At 42.3% G+C, this 22,426-nt stretch overlaps 1 protein-coding gene across 1 annotated transcript in view; it reads right to left on the bottom strand.

Moving 5' to 3' along the window:
• Nucleotides 1-22,426, bottom strand: part of USH2A (usherin) — a 784,926-nt gene that overhangs the window by 170,232 nt on the left and 592,268 nt on the right. Inside the window, exon 49 of the mRNA XM_053283338.1 lies at nt 17,392-17,613. Within this exon, the coding sequence (XP_053139313.1) occupies nt 17,392-17,613 (222 nt within the window). The remainder of the gene's footprint in view (nt 1-17,391; nt 17,614-22,426) is intronic.

Here is a 22,426-nt window from a genome sequence, read left to right as displayed (position 1 = left end):
GAAAAGGGGTGAAAGTGGGGGGAATGCTGAGAATGCTATAAAATATGGCATAAAACCGTCAGAATGAGGCAGCTACTGGTACTGGGGGAAAGCTATCTAAAGAGGCACTTAATTTTGAATTTAAGATGGCTAAACTTATAGGTCTTTGTTCAGTGGCTAATTCTGGTGATCAGAAAAGACTTGCATTCCTGCATCTGTGTACACTAAAGAATGGAAATAGCTACTGAATCCTTCCTTTTAACTGTATGTGCTGCGCTGTACACACATTTTGTACGATAGGACAAGTAACATCAATTGCCTCTAAAAACTAGGAAAATCGCATTTCTGCAACTCTATAAAGAAAAGGAGAATTGGCTTTGTTCTAAGTCTCTTCTGCTATTATGCGGTTCTGTGATATTTTGGGTTCTGTTCTAGTTGTATCCCAGAAAGAAAAGAGTGCGAGATCATCAGGAGAGTTGCAGTGGGTGCCATCAGTATGTCAATGTCACAAATTCTTTCTTTTCCCCTCTATATTTGATTCAGGTGAAGCAATAGAGGAGGTGAAATGGTGCCCAGCTATTCTGTCCTCAGCAAGGCTTGCCAGGTGCCTGTGCTGATGTCTTTTTGGTGGCCAGAAAAATAATTCTGGCATGTTGGTGTAAGATAATCAGGGGCTTTGGGAGTGGGTGCCTTTTATTTTCCCTGGCCTTTTAAGACCTGATAAGGATGTTTTCCTGTTGCTAGTTCATACTGCTCTCCTACTGATTGTTCCTGTTTTCTTCTTCTTCTTCTTCTTCTTGTTTTTAAAAATAATTTGGCTGACATGATGTGCAACACAATGCCGGTATTCCCCAGGGCTGCTGCACACGTGACAGGTCCACAGTTGCATAGTGGAAACAATGGAAGTAACTCTGAGCAACTGCGGGACCGCAACACTGCCAGGGCTGCTTGTCACGTGTGCAGCAGGGCAAGCTGACAGGCAATGCCAGCATCGCATTCCGCATCATGTCAGCCTTTGTTTTTAGCTTTTTATGAGCCACCCTGGAAATATCTCTATTGAAGAGAAATCTATAATCTATAAAATAAATAAAAATGCATTTAAAATGGTAAGAGATGTGATTAATAGCGAGCAGTGAATATGAGGCTGGAGAGAGACATGTGAAAGGACGAAAGAAGAAAAGCTGAGGTCAGGAAAGCCCTGTCAAAAATGAATAGTCCCCCCACCTCTCCCCCGCCCCTCCCAAACAGGCAAGAGCCCAAAGTTTGAACAGGGTCTGTGCCAGGCTGCCGTCTGCTGCAGCACAGACCTCTTGGCACAGGGCCATCTGACTTCCTTGGGGCATCTGCGGAGTCAATTCACAACTCCCCAAGGGGGAAAGCACCATCTGGAACCACCCTAACAGTCCAATCCTAATATTTGTTGCACCCACATGTCCACTTCCAGAATCAAGCCTAACAAAAGCCATAGGAATCAGATATCACAAAATAGGTTTTAGTGCAGCATCAATGTACAGGCAGATCTGACAATACAAGGTATTGTCAAATTACTAAAATAATTCTGACTTAATCTTATGTTAGTTGCCACCGAATCAACTGCTTTCATAATAATATCGGGGGAGGCAGGCTATGACTTGTACCACATCATAAATTGGAAGACATGGGAGCCCAATGATGAAAAACACCTCTCTGTCCTTTATGCCATATTCTTCCACTTCCACATGCACAAGCACAAAGAAGGGCAACCTCCATCCTCCAGCATGGTATATCACCCATGGCCATTCTGCTCCAATGAAAACAATATCACATAACAAGGAGATGGACCAACATGTCCTGAACTGGAATGATAAGGGATCACCGTATAGAGAGCAGCATAAATATACAGGTGAAACTCGGAAAATTAGAATATTGTGCAAAAGTCCATTAATTTCAGTAATGCAAATTAAAAGGTGAAACTGATATATGAGACAGACGCATTACATGCAAAGCGAGATAAGTCAAGCCTTAATTTGTTATAATTGTGATGATCATGGCGTACAGCTCATGAAAACCCCAAATCCACAATCTCAGAAAATTAGAATATTACATGGAACCAAGAAGACAAGGATTGAAGAATAGAACAATATTGGACCTCTGAAAAGTATACAGTGTACTGTGCTTGATTGGCCAGCAAACTCACCTGACCTGACCCCATAGAGAATCTATGGGGCATTGCCAAGAGAAGGATGAGAGACATGAGACCAAACAATGCAGGAGAGCTGAAGGCCGCTAATGAAGCATCCTGGTCTTCCATAACACCTCATCAGTGCCACAGGTTGATAGCATCCATGCCATGCCGCATTGAGGCAGTAATTGCTGCAAAAGGGGCCCAAACCAAGTACTGAATACATATGCATGCTTAGACTTTTCAGAGGTCTGATATTGTTCTATTCTTCAATCCTTATCTTCTTGGTTCCATGTAATATTCTAATTTTCTGAGACTGTGGATTTGGGGTTTTCATGAGCTGTACGCCATGATCATCACAATTATAACAAATTAAGGCTTGACTTATCTCGCTTTGCATGTAATGCATCTGTCTCATATATCAGTTTCACCTTTTAATTTGCATTACTGAAATTAATGGACTTTTGCACGATATTCTAATTTTCCGAGTTTCACCTGTACTTTTCAGAAAGATGCTTTCCAAAACAATTTCATTACAACAGCTCAACTTGGGTGGGGCTGTACTTTGAGCTCTACTTAGCCTAATCGTAAACCTAGCCATACACAACTAAACAATCTTATCCATGGTACTTGTTACATTCAAATGAATGGAAGTATGTAGAGTAGTAAAGTATGTATACTATACAAGAGTTGGATTAAAATCATAAACATAACAACTTATCCTTACACACTAACAATGGCAGAGTTTATATACAGAAACTTATTTGTTGTTGAAAAGCGGTATATAAATGGTTGTTGATGTACATATTGGCAAGTGGATCAACTCAGAGGCATCGCAAGGTTGAAGGAGGCCCTTTCTCTATATTATTGCTATGCAATCATCTGACATATACATGCAGACACATCACACACACACACACACACACACACTTCCCTTGGCTCAGAAAAAGTTCTTAAACATATATGCCTACTATAAGTACCTTATATAGTCATACAACATCAACAACGCTTCTGTCTTTCTTATTCACCCTGCCCCCGACACACACCCCAGTCAACGTTTTCCATGGCAAACTGAGTCTTAAATTTCACCCCAGGATTTAGGGGGCAAACTGAGCCCAGTTACTAAGAAATATTTGTTGTGGGGAGGGGGGAGCAGAGGAATGCTTTTACCCTACTGGGTTTTTTTTTTTTAAAGGCAGGATGCCAAAAGGGCCCCCCTAAGCTCCTTTAATTTAAGACCTTTTCAGTTCTGTCACAACCTCAGGAGGGAAGGAGGAGGGGGAAGCATCATCCCTTAATATTCTTCTTCTCACAAATGACTGGCTGATGCTCAATGACATTTCCCTTCTTGTTGAGCCTGTCAGTCAGGCTGAGGGAGGGATGGGCTGAGCTAAGCACTAATTAGCCAGGAAGAAAAAAGGAGGGGAGGAAACTGCCTGCCCTCTTCTCCCCTCCTAGAGAGGTCTCCTCTCGCTTGAAGCTGAAAAGAGTCCTCCGATCAGGAGCCAACAGCATGCCAATGAGATGGGGGAAGGGGGGGGTCACCAAGACACTGGACCCTCTACCCTCAGAGACCCGTGAACATTTGCCCCACTTTGATCAATTATAGCTATGCCCCTGGAATAAGTTCATCATAATATGCTTCCTGCTCATTGCAATGCTTCTATAAAAGGTTAATACAACCCCTGACAAAGTATTCAGTATGGCACTGAAAGAGGCAGCTCTATAGTGGCCGGAATGCTCTCAAGTTGCTCTGTAAGAAAATTGCTCCAGGCTTGCTAACCCATCCTGTGTCTACCCTGCTCCCTTGTAATATCATCCAACAGCAGCTTTGCTGTTGGATGATAGGTTAGGAGTAGTCCACAAAGGTTAGGAGTAGCCCGCAAAGCAGGAGAGCCCAACACTGTTGCATCTGTGCAACACTCTTAACTTTCCTTACAACAGAGGTTCCAAACCATGAGTCTCTAGATATTGGCCTACAACTCCCATCTCCTTTGGCCATTGTGACTGGGGATGATGGGAGTCATTGGTCAACAACATCTGGGGACCCAAATTTGAGAACCCCTGCCTCACACCACCAGCATACATTACAGGGTACATTGGTGCCCCGCAGTAGCTGTCATTGCATCCTCCTTATTCAAGAGCTGTGGCAAGGATTGTGGCTCATACAACAGGCCTAAGTGTTATTACTAGCTCGACAGAGTTTGACTTCCTCTGCCTATCCCCCAACAAAGAGTATGGTGAGATCACATTAAAAAAAAATCAAATGCTAACATTTTAGCTTAGAGGCACTTTTGACAGGCAAAGCAAAATTTTGATAATGAACTGCTTTTATTCTAGAGGAGAAAAGGAAAGCTGCATTCTCTCACTGAGAACCTCATCTTTGTTTCACTGAATTAAATTTTTCAGCCAAGATTTCACTCACATAACAAGAAGTGACTCCCTTTCTAGTTTCTTTGGTAAACCATTACTTCTTTAATTATTATCAACCTTGTTCCAGCGTGATAAATTGCTAATTACTTAATACCCTAATCAGCGTTCATTCTTTGCACAGATAAACTGTGACAGCGCCATTAATTTAAATAGTAATTTCACTTAATGGCCAGAACGGCACACCAGATTTTTATGCAGCATTTTCTGAAGACTGCATCCATCACTGCAATATTCTGACATAAAGATGTCTGACGTGCACTAACTCACTTAGGGAGAGCAGATGTTGCCGAGCAGAGTTTGGTAGTAATTCCCATAGTGCATCACTTCAGCATGAATGAGCTGCAAATTCAGAAACAGACATTCCTCTGAAACCACACTGTATAGCCTTTGACCTCTGCCTAATTTATCACATGTAGCACTTGACTCTTGAACCTTGACATGGAGAATGTACAGTTTAAAACATGCCCATGGTGGGGCAGGGTAGAATAGAAAACAGGCCCATACATTATTGATGGATTGATTTACCTTTTTAAAAAACACCTCCTCCTCTTCCTCCAAGAGGAAGAATAGCCTTCACATAAATTGCTGATATTTATTTTTCAAAATCCAGAAACACTCAATATAGATTTGAAAATATATCAGAAAATACAGATATCTTCCAGAGGCATATGAAATGCCACCATAAAGGCATGGGGGGGGGGGTTACACAAATGTAAAACAACAAAAACATTGCCTGCATTGTCACACATTCACAAACAGGGCCAGGTACCCTAGAACTAATCTAGTAAAATGAACTCTGAAGACAAGAATGAAGATCTGAAGACTTAGTGTTCCATAACCAAGCCAGAGAATCAATGTTATTTGCAACTGACTACCTAAACTGTTTGCTTGAAAGAGAATATTCATCATAGCTGAATGTTATTTTGACACTGTAAACAGAGATGGAAGGGATATATTTAGAAAAGCAAAGAATGACAAATAGGGGATGGGTGCTGGTGATTCCTATTCCAGTCAATCAACACAAATATTTGGATGGACACTAAATAAACATAGTGGCCACATTTGCACATAACATGAAACTGGAGGATGACCAACCCGCAGTTTCAATTTGAAACCATGAATTGCATTGCAGACATTCGTCCAGCTGTGGTTTGGCAGCTTCTGGTTTCAGGGCAGGGTACTCCCTCCCTATTCTTGGCCACCAAGGCCGTATCCCAGCAAGCTTCGTAGCCAGACTGTGGGCAAAACATCAGCATGTCACCAGAGTGGCTGTGAATGGCCACGATCTTGAAGGGGGAGTGCTGAGTGCAATTGTGCCTTTTCGGAACAGTCCACCTGCCCTCGTCATGCAAAGGGCATTAAAATCCCTTTAAATGCCCTACCATGCCAGCACTTCTTCGGACAGTGATTGCATCGCCCGCCTCTTAAGAGCCCCACAACAAAACTGTCTTGCACCCACACAATTCTGGGGGAAGTAGGGGGCATGGGGGGCACCACATCCCTGGACTCAGGAAAGGGAAGGCAACAAGATGCTTTCACAAGAGAGGATATGTATATGAGGGAGGGCAAAGTATCCTGGCCGGGGGGGGGGTTCTGTCCCGTCATGACCTATGATGCTCTTATGAGGACTCACCCTGGCAAAGCAGACCCTGCAGACTAAATCACATTCCTGCTCCCATGGCAGCTTGCTGCCGGTGGACTATTCCTCTCATGAGAGGCCAGTCTACTGAGGAGGACCATTGGGTAAGACACCCTAGGTCTTCTGTTGGACTATGCGCTCATGAGTTGAGGAAACCGAACTAATGGTTGGGTTTGCATGGGCCCCATACTCTTTCTGGTTAAAGATGGATCTTTTGCACTGCAACCCACTTTTCCCATGGGAAGCCTTGCACGGACCCTAAGGAGATTGTGATGCTCCATGTGTACGAGCCTAACCACGGACAGGAGGAGCACTGGGTGCGGGATGGAGCTTTATTCCCCTTTAAAATTCCTGGGTGAAGGCTGGCATTAAGCCATATGCAGATCTGCCACCATGGGAAATCATGGGAGAGGGGAGCCCCGATTTCCAACAACCCCAGGAAAGCAGGATCACTGTTTTGGGACACGAGCAAAGGTGCACATGTCAGCATGAGCAGATGGGCTGGCAAGAGGCATGCTTTGACAGCTACCTGGCAGCAGTCACCAAGACAGGGAGAGCAGTTGCCAAGGTACCTGTCCCCATGGCTCTCCTGTATAGAGCAACCTGGCTGGATATGGAGCCCACAATGGTCTGACACTCTCATGAAAGAGCTATATGTGGGAATTGGGGTTGTTTTGTCATCATGCATTATTAGCAATTCTGCCCAACAACCTGGTCTCCACAGATGGTGGTTCTTATGATTTGCAAAGAGGTGTCCCCATGGCTTTACACTGAGTGAGTGGTCCACTCGAGATAATATCCATTGCCATCATATCTGAAGAATCTCCCTTCTCAGTGTTGGCAATGCTGTTGCTGCTGCCCGGCCCTTCTTTTGAGTAAGCTTAGGGACCACACAGGTACCCCCAAGGTGAAGGGTCTAGGCCCCACTTCCTCAACGTTTTTGTGCAAAAAAATAGAAATTGGCTGTTCAAGAATCCCTGGTTGGGGCTACCTTTTAAATCAGACCCTGGGAACCCCCCCCCCGCAATATGTCCCCATCATGGTGTTGTAATGGGGTACCCTGCTTATGTTGCCATCTGGAATGTTTGTGCTTGTGAACATATATCATCACTTCATTCTCGGGGAGCGGGCACTCCCCACTGGTTGCCAGGAAGGGGGAGCAAGGGAGAGAGTGGGGAGAGGGAATGCCCCTGTGTGACTTTACTGCTTGACAGGCTGACAAGCTTGGGCTGGTACATGGTGGCGTCCCTGTTGCCAGGCAACTGCATTACTGCACTGGAGACAGGAAGGGCAGGGCTGGTGCTCAGAGAGGTGGCCAGTGAGAAGCTCTGCAGGCATGGAGCAGGTGTGATCTGGAGCATGTCTGCACCACCATCTCTATGATTGCTGTTTCAAAAACCTCATTGAACCGCAGTTATGGTGCCATCCATGTTTGGATGTAATGTTTTGGCAGCCAAACCTCTGATTTCGGCAGCAAAACTTTGTGCAAAACAAAGGTTCAAACTGGAGTTTGGCAAGGCAAACTGCAGGTTGGTTTTGCTGCAAAACCATGGTTCCATTAATTTGGACATAATGGAGTTCCAACCTCTGTCCCATTTAACTCCGGTTTCGTGTTATGTCTGAATTCTGCCAGTTTGTGATTTTTCTAATAAGTGTTCTCCATAATACAGTGACAGAATCACCAAACCTTACCAGTAGATGTCTCCATCTGTGCTAGGAGCTTAGATGAAATAGAGAAAACAGCAAATAAAGGCACAGAATAGGAAAGCCCAAGTTTCATCATATGTGGAAATAATATTTTTCTCAGGCAGGAGTCTGCCCAGAGAAGCAAAGCAGCTGACAAGGAATTACATCCACTGAATGTAGTTTATTAATCCAGGTCTTTTCTCTCATTTGTATTCCAATATATCCAATATGAGCCATCTCCAGCCTCAGAGGCACGATGCCTCTCAATACCAGTTGCAGGGGAGCAACAGCAGGAGAGAAGGCATGCACATACTTCTTGCCTGTGGGTTCCCCAGAGAAGGCTGGTGGGCCACTGTGTGAAACAGTATGTTGGACTAGATGGGCCTTGTGCATGATCCAGCAGGGCTGTTCTTATGTTCTTATATCTTTAAAAGGCTGCTTGGAGGTAATGTTAAATATATGGTAAATATCAGTATGGGGCTTTTCTTGAAATGTGAAGAAGTGAATTAAAAATCACTTGTATGCTAAATATTTGAATTGAAATTTGAAAGTATTGAAAACATTTAATGTAACTCTCAAGTACAGTCTATCAGTTATCCTGTGCTGGGACATGAATTTGCACAAGCCTCTTCCTGAATGAGGGGCAGATACCAGTGCAAATACGCAAATACAGAGAGATATGTATACTATCACTTATGAAGAGATTGCAGGTTAACAGAAGGGTTGCTTCTGTAGGTTGGCATTCATCACCCTCTGAGTACACCTGCTGTTATATTATTAAAAATATTTGAAATAAGCAACATCCATCAGCTTGTAAAAATTCTTCACATTTACAGTATGAAGGTGCTATGCTTTATCTGTTTTACATTCTCGCCCATACTAGTCTCTAGACACCCTTTCTATTCTCCCAACCCATTCTCTCTTATGTTTACTTGAATTGTAAACTTTCAGACAGGCCCATAATCCAATGAGAGACTCAGTGCTCAGTTCACATATGCAAGGTCCCAGGTTCAAACCCCTGGCTTTTCTGGTTCAAAAATCTTAGGTAACAAGTGCTGGGAAGGATCTTTGAAGAGCTGCTGCCAGTCAGAGCAGACAACATTAGGCTAGATCAGGTCTGCTCAATTTAGGGCCCCCAGCTGTTTTGAGATTACAACTCCCATAATCCCCAGCCACAGTGGCTAATCACCAGGGGTTATGGGAGTTGTAGGCTGAAGTTGAGCGGCCCTGGGCTAGATGGATCAATGGCCTCATTTGGTATAAGGCAGCTTCACATAAGATGATGATGATATGAAGGTTCCATGGAGGTGTATTTTCCCACTTGTTGGGAATTTACTGCCAATCAGTTTCCCAATATATGTACATACAGTATTCACGCGTTGATGTACACAGGATTCCTGCAGTGTTCCCAGTAAGAGGGATTTCCAGATGTTCTTGACTACAGCTCCCAGAATCCCCAGCTGCAATGGCCTTTGGTCAAGGATTCTGGGAATTGTAGTCAATAACATATGGGAATCCCTGTTACAGGGAACACTGGATTCTTGCCTTCAATTTATCTCCACCCAGGGCTTCTTTATCTGTGAAGATAAAGTCAATCAATGAAATCATCACACAAAGGCCAATTTGTTAATCAGTTTCATTTTGTATTATTTAACATGCATGGTCCGTTGAGATGGGTAAATGGGCAGTAAGGGGCTGATTCAGCTGATCCCTTACTGCCATTAGGTCATGCAGCCCTCATGGGAGCACCATACGTGGGAGAGTATCAGCAAGAGAGGGGGTCAAAGGCAAGGGATTTGCACATATGCAGCAACACACATGGACGGAGAAAGGAAGGACACAGTGAGGGCCTGGATTGTCTTTGTGCATGTATGATGTTGTTCCTTTTTTGAAAATTACAAATATCATCATGCTGAGTGAAAGCAAACAGCGACTTCCTCACTTGTGCACTTTTGCAATGATTTTGACAGATAAAATTATTTCAGAAAAATAAAGTATACATTTTAACACAAAAACTAAGTAGCCTTTCATATTAAGCAAAATGTGAATAAAAATTAAGAAAACATAGTTCCGAACCAATTCACCTTTCAGATATATGTGTGTATACTATATATTTTTATGTATGATAATAGCAAAGTCTATTCCTTAACTTACGGTTCTAGGATTAAAAGATTTACTGTTTTTGGCCTTTTATTGACTGAGATGGCATGACTACCCTCTTTAAAATGTCAAATGACAATGCAAAGTATACAAATGCTGACTAAAAAGCAAAACATTAAAAAAAAATCCTGTGTATGTATGCATTTGAGTGAAACACTTAAGAATACTTATACACCTATCTATACACACAGTGAAATGAAGAACATGACTTTCATCCCAAGGTACCTGTATTACACTCCTACACAACTCATCTGTCCAGAGAGACTACTAAAAACATAAACGCTACCCCAGCAGTTCTCTTCCAACAGCATCTGTTAATTCACTCCATTTATAAAATACATATTGACAAAGACAACTGAACTGGGACCAGGGAGATTTGATTTGGTGTGAGAAAGTCAATTCAATGTGATTTTGTTAAAGGGCTCCTGCAGGCAAATAAAAAGAGTTTAAGTAATAAAGTACATAAAGAGATGTTTTACGAGCCAGCCCTGGCTTGTGGCAGCCACACAATGCACGGCAATACAAAGGAACCTCGTTCAGGAGAAGCGGGGGTGGGTGGGCGTTATATGCTACTCCTGCATTGCTCTGCACTGTCACACTGAAAACCTCACATGAGGGGAACGATTGGGGCCTGATCCAGTTCCATGCATATGCAACATCAGGCAGATTATCACAATAGTGCTGAGATTAACTCTGAGCAGAGGGAGGGGAACAAGACTATTTTTACTTATCTCTATCATTTTCCTTAAAAACATAAGAGGTTCTGCGAGGACCTCAAGATGACCATCTTATCATCACAACAATCCCATGAAGTAGGTTAGGCTGAGATCGTGACTAGACCAAGGTCATCTAGTGAGCGTTATGACAAAGTGGGGATTTGAAACCAGGTCTCTCTAGATCAAGTCCAGTACTCTAGTCACTATACATCATACTGGCTCTACTTCGGGCCCATGTGCCTCATCCCAAATACCTTATCAGAACTATTGCCAATATCTATCATGGGGCTACAAATACACAAGTTGCAGCTACAAGGCTGGGGTGGGAAATTGCATGCAATATCAGTTTGTGCACATAGTTCCTTATCCAGCCAGGGATATGTGAGCAGAAGCAAAATTATAATCCCTAGCTAAATGGGGATAAGTATGTGGTAGCTGAATCAATAGACAATATCTTCCTCGTGTTAAATAAACAGTTTCAGATAGGGATATGCATGAACTGAGGTTTGTGTACAGGTTTGGTGCTGCCGGGGAAGAAGTGGTGAGCGGGGTCTTTAAAAAGGAGGAGAGCAGGTCCTTATCTGCTCTATGCCGCCCCATACAGCTTCCTAATGTGGTGGCGCTGATTCCAAGAATCCACGCACAGTCGCAGCACGCAAATAGCACCCACACATGTGCATGCTGGCACCACATGCAGGTAGGTTCTTGGAAGGAAGCTGCATGGGGCAGCAGAGAGCAGTTAAGGACCAGCTCTCCTCCTTTTTAAAAGATCCCGCTCACCACTCTCCCCCACCCCCGGAAGCACCAAACTTGTGCACGAACCTCAGTTCATGCACATCCCTGGTTTCAGAAAAATTATTTTACATCAGGAAAACCATTCAGGCTTGGGGAAGAATACATCGTTAGTGGAGCCAGAGGCCTCCTTCACATAACATAGATTTCCTACACTAGCAATAGACAAGGAAATGGACATATGTGCTCATCCAACCTAGGATGCATGCAATATTCTGCCGTAAAGAGAAGTTCATATAGTGGGCCAGTCACCATCTCTCAGCCTAACTGACCATATATAGTTTGGTGTGAGAATAAAATGGGTTGAGAGAACCTAGTACACTATCTTGAGCTTCCTGGAAGAAGGGCAGGACATATGTTAAGTAGATGTTAGGTAGGAAAAGAGGAAGAAAAGACTAGCCTGATTGAGAAGGACAAAGGCTTCTGATGCATTTCTAGAAGCTTATATCCTGATACTAAAAGAGTTTAATTTTCACAGTTAAGTAGATAGGGCAGAATATTCAGGTCCCATCACAGCAGTTCAGACTAAGGTTTGTACTAAAGATGGCTTGTGAAAACACTGGGCTTAGAATTAGAAATATTTAGGGAAGGACCCATAGTTTAGTAGTAGTGCATATACTCTGTATGCATAACTTCTGAGGCTCATGTTTTCCGGTTCCCAGAGTATGGTTTAAGGGCACATCTTGTTGAAACTAAACAGGTCTTGATGTGGTCAATGCTTGGATGGGAGATCCACATATGTCAAGTGTGGGGATGGAGCCGAAGCTCCATCTGCTTTGTATACAGAAGGTCCCACGTTTAATCCCTGGCATCTCCAGGTAATGCTGGGAAGGACTCCTGCCTAGTGAAGCCACTGCCCAAAGTGTAAACAATACTGGACTAATTGTCTGACTCAGAATAAGGCAGCTTCCTACATTCCTACACCCCAGCATTTCCCACCAAAAGGAATAAATGGTAACAGGGCTGGGAAACACCTCTGACTTGGATCCTGGAGAGCCACTGCCATTTCAAGTAAACGGTAGCTAGATTAATCAATGGTTCGACTCATCAGATACAGACCAAAAAAGAACAAATGACTACAGTACAACAATTCTGTCTCTGGAAACGTTAAGAGCTTATGAAATGATTATGTAATACAGGACAACTGATATTGGCATTAAATCTCTCCCTTCTCTCCACACACCAAGAACGTACAATAAATGAATTAAGACACGTTTTCTTTTCATTCCCGTACTTTAAATAATTAAAATACTACTCTATTTAAATAATAAATTATCTGTTCATCTGAATGTACTTTACAAGGAGATATCATTTCTGTTCCTATTACTGATATGGAAGGAGAAGCACATAGAAGGAAAACAATTTGCCAAAACTAGCTAGGAAGTCAATAACACAATTTCTAAAGCTAGAAGGAAACCCATAAGAACATCCCTGCTGGATCAGGCCCAAGGACTATCTAGTCTAGTATCCTGTTTCACACAGTGGCTCACCAGATCCTAATGGGAAGCCCACAAGCAAGAGCTGAGGGCATGCCCTCTCTCCTGCTGTTACTCGCCTGCAACTGGTATATAGAGGTATCTTGCCTCTGAGGCTGGAGGTGGCCTATGGCCCTCAGACTAGTAGCTGTTGATAGACCTCTCCTCCGTGAATATATCTAAACCCCTCTTAAAGCCACCAAGGATGTTGGGTATTACCACATCTTGTGGTAGGGAATTCCATTGGTTAATTATGTGTTGTGTGAAAAAGTACTTCCTTTTGTTGGTCCTAAATTTATTGGCAACCAGTTTTATGGGATGACTCCTGGTTCTAGTGTTATCAAAGGGGGAGAAAAATTTATCTGTCAACTTTCTCCACACCATGCATGATTTTATAGACCTCTATCATGTCTCCCTGCAGTCGTCTTTTTTTCTAAACTAAAAAGCTGCAGGTGTTGTAACCTTGCCTCATAAGGAAGTGCTCTAGGCCCCTGATCATTTTGTTTGCCCTGTTCTGCACATTTTCCAGTTCTACAATCTCCTTCTTAAGATATGGTGACCAGAACCATTATGCAGTACTCCAAATGGGGCCACACCATACAATATTAGCAGTTTATTTTCAATCCCCTTCCTAATGATTCCAAGCACTGAATTGGCCTTTTCACAGCTGACACACATTGAGTCAACACTTTCAATGAGCAGTCCATCAGGACCCCAAGATCCCTCTCCTGGTCAGTCACCAACAGTTCAAACCCCATCAACGTATATGTGGTTGGGTTTTTTTTTGCCCCAATATGCATCACTTTACACTTGCCAACATTGAACTGCTTTTGCCATTTGGTTGCCCGCTCCCCTAGTTTGTAGAGATCCTTTTGGAGCTCCTCACAATCTCTTTTGGATTTCACTACCCTAAATAGTTTGGCATCATCTGTAAATTTGGCCACCTCGCTGTTTACCCCAACTTCTTGATCGTTTATGGATAAATTTAAAAGCACTGATCCCAGTACACATTCCTGGGGGACCCCACTTCTTACTTCCCTCCATTGTGAATACTCTCCTTTTACACCTAACCTCTGTTTCCTGTCCTTCAACCAGTTACCAATCCACACATGGACCTGTTTCCTTATTCCATGACTGCTATGTCTTCTCAAGAGTCTTTGATGAGGAACTTTGTCAAAAGCTTTTTGAAAGTCCAAGTATACTATGTCAACTGGATCACCCTTATCCACACACCTGTTGACACTTTCAAAGAACTCCAAAAGGTTTGTGACGCAAGATTTACCTTTGCCGAAGCCATGCTACTTCTCCTTCAGCAAGGCCTGTTCTTTTATATACTTAACAATTTTCTCAAGGATAAAATTGCTTTCCAACAATTTGCCTGGAATCAACGTTAAGCTAACCACCCTGTAATTTCCAAAAACCCTTTTTGAAAATTGGTGTTACATTGACTGCGTTCCAGTCCTCCAGTATGGAGCCTGATTGTAGGGATAAGTTATATATTTTGCAATGAGGTCAGCAATTTCAAATTTGAGTTCTTTAAGGACTCTTGGGTGGACATCAGTTGGCCCTGGTGATTTGTTAGTGTTTAATTTTTACAGACAGTTTAGAACGTCATTTCCCGTCATCTCTATCTGACTTATTTCTTTAACCTCTGTCCCTGAGAAACTCAGTTCAGGCACAGGAACCCCATATACTATATTTAAATAAATATAAATATATTTAAAGAGTTGATTTGCATGATTGAATATTCAGCCATTATGTTGTATGTGCATGCAAGTGTCTGTACACATGTACATGTTTTTGTGTGAATGACTGTACAAGTGTTCATTTTTAAAGTGAACCTTGGTACAGGCCCCCTCAAATTCAAGCTACAGATAGAAAGTGTACTACTGAATGTGCGTTGAACATGATGTATGAATAACTATCTGCACAGATATGCATACACTGTACACTGGTGGTATGTGCATTGAATGTAATGTTTGAATAGCACCTATAGGCCTTATGTATTAAGTGATTCCTACAAATAGTGCAGACTAAAAAAAATTAAATTATAATCTGACTTGGATATTTTACACAGAGTAATCTTAATGTACATGGAAGGGACAGAGGCTTCTTTTCACATTCTGTATGCAGGTTCAATATCACTTCTGTAAGAGGCTGCATGCATAAAAAGTATTCCCCAGTCATGAAGCCCATTGAGTGGCCTTCAGTCTAACATTCCTCATAGGGTGTTGTGAGAATAAAATAGGGGATAGGCTAGAAAAGTCACATATACTTCCTTCTACTTCCTGGAGGAAAATGTTTGGAGTTTGTTTGTTTGTTTGATGAGAAGATACCTTAGTACATATGTCCCAATTCAAATGATCAACATTCACATTAAGCCCAGTTGATGTGCAACTGGGTAGAACATGTGTGAGTCTTTTCCATGGCTGTGCTGAGATTGTGGAACCTTTTGCCAAGGGAGATCTGTTTAATTCCCTCACTAATGATTTGGCTTCTTATCACTCAAAAGAAGTTAACTTCAACAGAGACAAATGTATAATTTTGCATTTGGGGGGGAAATCCCAAATGCACAGGTATAACATGGGCACAGGTGTAGCTTGAAAGTAGCACATGAAAAGAATACTCAGATTGCAGCTGATCAGAAGGTGAACATTAGGCAGCAGTGTGGTGCAGCTGCAAACAAGAAGTTCTGGTAACAACTAATCTGCCTACTTTCCTTTTGCTATAATCTTAATTGATAATTATGATCTTTACAAGTTAGCCCACTTGTGCCTCACATGCTCATGCATCCGCCAACTTGATTTGGGGTGGATGACATCATCACAAACCATGCCATTGAGGTGTCCCTATGGGCCCTACAAGTGTACCAAATTTGGTCCAAATCAGGTAGATGGTTCACAATTTAGCCCACTTGCACCTCAAACATTCATGAGTCTGTCATCTTAAATTGAGGTAGGTGACATAATCACAAACTACACCATGAGGTATCACCATGTGTATGAAACTGTACCAAATTTGGTCCAAACTGGTCCAGGCATTGCAATGTTGATGAGCGGGGGGTGGGACGACACATGCATGCACACACACACACACACGCACACACACACACACACACACAGAGCGAGAGAGCTGGGTGATCTTATGTTTCTTTTCCTTGAGGAAAGTAGACTAAAATGTTCATGCATTTTTTAGCTACATTAATAGAACCATAGTTTCAAAGTCATGAGAAATAATCGTTCTGTTATTCCACATTCATCATATCTCATTGCAGCCCTGTGTTCAGTTCTGACAATCACAACTGAAGACAGGTACAGACAAATGGCAATGGGTTCAGAGTAAGGCAACAAATATGGTCAGGACTCCCCGGGAGTCTGGAAAACAAGCCCTATAAAGAATTTGTGGCGGGGACTGGGTATGTTTAACCTGGAAAAGAGAATGTGAGGAAGGGGCTTGATAGCCCTTCAGGTATTTGAAGAGTGCTATCACACCAAAGGGAGGAAGCCTTGCTCTCTGCAAGATCGTAAGAAAGTAGGGCTAAATATAAGGGACTTAGGGTACAAGAGGGTAGATTTCAATTGAACATTGGGAAAAACTACTAAAGGTAAGAGCATTTCAACAACAGCACCAATGACCTAGGGGAGTAGGTAGGCTCTCCCTTGCTGGAGGTCTTTGGGCAGAGGCTGCATGAGGGGCATAGCTATAATTGAACAGGGGCGGGGGGATGGACACAAATGTCCCTGGTCTGCTGGGGGGGGCACTAGCTGAATGCCAGCTTGGTCTTTGCTCTCCTGCTCTCACATCTTTGAAGAAGAAATTGGGGAGGTGGAGGGGGGGCAGGGGCTCATATTCACCTTTTGTCCCAGGGCCCAATCTAGCCTTGCTATGCCCCTGCGCTGCACAGGCACCTGTTGGAGATGCTCTAGCTCTGGATCTCCGGCACTGAACAGGGGTTTGGACTAGATGTCCAATGGTTAGCCCCTCTGAATTCTACAAGTCCGAGTATGTTTTGAAAGGCTACACTCACAGAGAAAGAGTAATATCATGTAGTTCAAGCATTCTTGGGCCTAGGAATTCTGTTTGGAAACTGTGCCTAGGTCATTTGCAGAGCTCTGGTTTAATGTTGCTGTGCACATTTTGTGTTTTAATACTAGATTTCGTAACTTTATGACCTAAGAAGAACATGAAAAAAAGACTCTTTGCTTCTCTCGTGGCCAGTGCTGGGTGATTAGAATGTATATGGACTTATGCCTTAATCCCACTTTACACAAAGACTAACCTGTCCAACTGAAGTCTTTATCACAAATCATAAATCACCGAGCATATTTCAGAGATAGTTCAAGAGCATACCTGCTTTAGGACTGTGGACGGTTCCTTTTTCTTCATTGCCACAACAGATCACGTCTTTGCTTACTATTTGCTCCCCACAGCAGAGATGATTAAAGCCATCTTGAAGTGATCCACCACAACAGATCTGGTTTCCTGATGTGGAATAAGGAGTTCCCTGGCAGCAGGAGTCTCCAATCCCAACGGAAACCCAGTTTTGTTCTTCATTTGGGCAACAAACCTCTCCTGTAGATATAAACATAGTGTTGGGAATTCTGTTCAGGAAGGCCTATGTAGTTGCATACATAATACTTTATATTATTTGTCAGCAGTATTATTAGATTATTATTATTTACCCAAGATTGAAAATGTACACAGAGGTTCACAGGGCAGGAAAAACAAAGAGGTTCCTAATCCAAGTTGTTTACAGATGTCTAATGTTTGACAATGGAAGAAATCACAGAGAGCTGGGGAAAGCATGGGGCTGAGGTACACACAGGGCTAGCCCTATACCAAGCAGTACATCTAAACAGAAGTATTTGGGGGCCCGCTTCCATTTGTTCAACTTGTTTAGCATTTTTCTCTGCATTTGTAGCAGACCAGCATCCATGATTTATTTCTCTTGTATATAAACTAATACATTTGCATGCATGGATTTGTAAATTTGTATTTATTTATTGCATATATAAGCAAATAAACACAAATCAATTTCCTCTAATCTTATGGAAATGTTCTAATTTTAAGAGAAATTCAAATGTCTGGTGTCCCAAAGCCTAGCAGCTCATATGGTCACCTGTCCTTAAATCTGGCCCTATGCAATTTATTATTGTCTTTTGGGTTGTGCCAAGGTCTCCACTGAGACAGGAATCCAGGAGCAACACAGACCCCAGACAGCTCCAAAGGTAAAGGAGAGAACTTCAGCTAGTTCCAAGCAGGAACACAAGAGCAAAATATGGCAATACAAGAAGAATGTTGCTCCACCAGCACCTTCTTGAAGCAGACTGCTGGATTTCTTGGCTGTTGCCCAGGCAAAGTGAATTGGTTGTGTGCCTTTGCTAGGGAAGGCTCTGGTCAACATTCTAACATGTGCGATGGGTGTGCAAGTCAAAGGATGCATATACACAGTGCCTCCACTTCTGCCAGAAGGTGCCAGAATGGATGTGGGGGGAAATTCTCACCAATCTCCCCTTCAACTGGAGGGGAGATTATGTTCCTGAGGGTTGAGCAACTCTCAGAAACATAACTGAGGATGTCAGCCTCCATTTCTTAGAGAGGCCCAATGTTTGAAGCGTTGGCTTTGGCAGTACTGGGAGGGGGGTGTCTTCAGGGAGTGGTAGATCCTCAGGGGACTCCTCCAAGTCAGAGGATGAAAGCAGGGCTGTGTGCTTGGGTCATGATAGAGGTGCTGGCTTGGGTTTTCCTGGTGTGGGTGCAGCGGCACATGGTCACTCCATCTGGATCAGAGGGTCTTGCCACTCTGTCTCATCCCCAAATTGTCCATTGATCTGCTGTATGCAGACTTTATTTCAGTTAAGGATAACAGAGGGCCAGCAGAGATGATATAGAGCTGGCACACATGATGTTGGTGGAGCACCTCCTGACATGGTCTTGAAGAGTGGGGGTTGTTCTTTTGAATTGCCCCACTACACACTCCTGAAATGCCTGCTTAAACAGGTAATTAAAGCATATGTAGAGATACAATTCAGGTAAATAGCCCCCATACAGGATAGAGATGCCCCGAGAGTGCATCAGGATATCCTCCACTGATGTCACGGTGGGTGTAACTTTGACACAACCCCTTACATAACGCATGTGCTGGCTGTTTATCATCAATAAAACTGTTTATTCACCAATGTGAATGTATGTTAAGCTCTTAACTAACAAAGTGCTAAGCCTTATAAGTAAGCATTTTATATATATATATATATATATATATATATATATATATATATATATAGCCCCAAAACTCACGTCTATAAACAATTTAAGAATCTTTGACTGGACAAGTGTGGAGGGAAAGGACCGGGCCTACTTAATGGTAGCAAAAAATGAAGAAGGGTGGCTAAACAGCAAAGGAGTTTGAGGGTGAAAGTTTAAAGGAGAAAAGATAATTTGTAGATTGACAGTAGTAGACCGTTCCTATAATAGGAAATGGCCTATATAGCCAAAATCCATATATTCTTTCACAATTGCTACTTCAATACCATCTACTGCATTTTGTTTTGAAGCATATTTGTAATATCTCCAATGGCATATTCAGTTAAAGGGTCTCAAATAAAAACAGCTGGGATAAATCTTTACTTGAATTTCTGGAATTTTTAATTTACACATTTATCTATCAGATAAATGTAGTGTACTGCAATGGTTTCCAAATGGCATAAATTGTACCAGTGGTTTATAGGAGGCCCCAGAGTGGGTTGCCAAGTTATGATAGCTTTGCCATTTACAACCTTGATAGTAGAGTTATAGTGGCAGCCTTCCATTGATGGCAGGGCTTCCTGCCATGTCCTGTCCTCCAGGGCTGCCGCACTACTTTTAAAGAAAACAATGGAAGGGGTGCTGTAGGCAGTCCTGCTCAGAAGTCATCTAAAGCTGTTCTACAGCAGCCCCATCTGGGTTGCCCTTCCAAATTCCAAGTTGCAGCCTTCCCATCAATGGAGGACTACCCATGATGTCAGCCACTAAGTAATGTTGAATGAGATGGATCATTGGTCTAAGACTGCTCCTTATACCACTGCTCTGCTTCTTCATTTCTAAAATTGTGGGAAGTCCCTTTAAGAAAAACAGAATTGTACACACATCCAGAGTTGCCTATGCGCTAATCGATGTATGCACTTGTTTTTTTAAAAATTAGCTTCAGAAGCTCCTCCCCCATCAACCATGTTTAAATCTCAAGGTTAATAAGCAACTCAAGCATCTCAGGCATATCAAGTTTAATAAGCTACTTAAGCAGGTTCAACAGGGCAGGTTTGAAGATAGGAACACAGGAAGCTGGCATATACTGAGTCAGACCATTGGTCCATCTAGCTCAGTATTGTCTACACAGACTGGCAGTGGCTTCTCCAAAGTTGCGGGCAGGAATCTCTCTCAGCCCTATCTTGGAGATGCTGCCAGGGAGGGAACTTGGAAAGCAGATGCTCTTCCCAGAGCAGCTACATCCCCTGAGGGGAATCTCTTACAGTGCTCACATGTGGTCTCCCATTCAGATACAACAAGGGCAGACCCTGCTTAGCTAAGGGAACAAATCATGCTTGCTACAAGAAGACCAAAATGGAACTCTCCCAACCCTCAGAGTGTACATACAATCTCACATGTAAGTCACCTTGCTAAAGGCTGGCTACAATGTTCTGAGATGACATTCAAGAAAGAACATTGTTCACTTTCTCCACAAGGCCCTGGGGAGATAGTGAAGTGTGATGAACGCTAATATTATTTACATACTATATTTCAAAAATTCATTTTCCCCCACCCCAATCTTTGCTTTGGGATTCATATCTGCCTCTTCTTTACTCACAGATAACACTACCCCTTTCCTGACTTGTAAGTCTCATTGCTTGTAGTGAACTATTTTAAGTGTACTCAGCATCATCAAACTGGACAAATAACATCTGGAAAACATGCATGCCAAGAGTGCCCTGTATAAATATCTTTATCAAATAAAGTCAATAATAAACCAAAAAGACAAGAACAAACCTTTGGAGTGTAAGTTATATAATCTGTTTAGATACTTACTTAACAACATTTCTCTGCTCTCCTCAGAATCTAATTTCATGACTGAGCTGAGGAAAGCCTTCAATGGGGTATGTAACTTATATCAATTGGAAATAATACAGATTTTTATTTTTATTTTTTGTAAAAAGGACCATTAGACATAAGACACAAAGGATCAGTAACCTTCTCATTAACCTCTCAAAATGGGATCCATTCCAAGCCAAGCTTGAAAATGTTTTCTCTCTGAAAACTACTACACAGTCTTACCAGTTAATTGTTATCCTTATCAAAGAATGACCCACATTAACATTTTGCTTGGGGTTATTAGCATATTTATAAAAAAGAAAAAAAGTGACCAGCATTGTTCTCGTTCCTGCCCAGAGGGGAGGAAGAAAGCAGTAACTGCATCTATTTTTAAAAACACTGGCAAATAGTACATAAATATTCTGTCCGAAGCTTGACAGTTGCTGCTGATTGAATTTGAGCTTCTTTTAGAGATGAGATAGTTTGAGTCACCATACTTTTCTGTCCTTATGTAAACAGCTTTAAGCTAGTTAACAGAGACCACTGGATGGGACTAGAGGTCAAAGACAATCATCTTATTTTAGAACATTGAGATTAATGAGATGAGCCAAGGGCTCTCCTCTGGTTCTGTGGGACAGTGCTTTTTCTTTTGGATGATGTCATGGACAGCATTCTAATATTGTGATATATGAATGACTTTTGAAGGCACTGGAATTTAGGATGTGCTGCATAGCTTGGAAGAAATTCAAAGTACTTCTGAGCACAGGGAGTGTGTGCCAACCTATGGGTAATGCAGTGAATTTAGCTCCTGACCTCACAGTTGTCTGCAAAGAGATGTGTGCATTAAACATCCAGTGGAAAGCTGTCTTTGAGTTAGCAGGTGTACTCTATTAAACCATATTTGGGGTGGCGGGGGGGGCAATTGAAAATAATATGTAAGAAGGGGAATGTTGTTTCTTTCACTGAAAGCTTAAATTTGAACTGATAAATGTATCAATTGTGTGAGATTTTTCAGTTGGAAAATAAATCATGTGATGGGACAAGGTTTTATCATCAGATTGCACCCACATTTCCTGATATTGATTCCAAAGGGCCACATGGTTCTGAACCCTGGAATGTTTGCCAAAGCATACTTCAGCTTTAATCTGAAGTCTCTACGAGCACCTTCCAATATTAGTGGTAACTATGTGTGTGGTTATGCTTAACGTTCAAAGTAGGTGCAGCACACACAATTACCTGCCTTAGAGATATATCTTCACTAATGATATATGCAAATATAAAATATGATAATTTCTTCTGTATTTGCATGTATACGTAACATTCC

Source organism: Hemicordylus capensis, chromosome 1 (assembly GCF_027244095.1).
Source record: "Hemicordylus capensis ecotype Gifberg chromosome 1, rHemCap1.1.pri, whole genome shotgun sequence".
Taxonomy (NCBI): Eukaryota; Metazoa; Chordata; class Lepidosauria; order Squamata; family Cordylidae; genus Hemicordylus; species Hemicordylus capensis.
The sequence above is the reverse complement of the archived record's forward strand: the minus strand, read 5'-3'. Positions and strand labels throughout refer to the sequence as shown.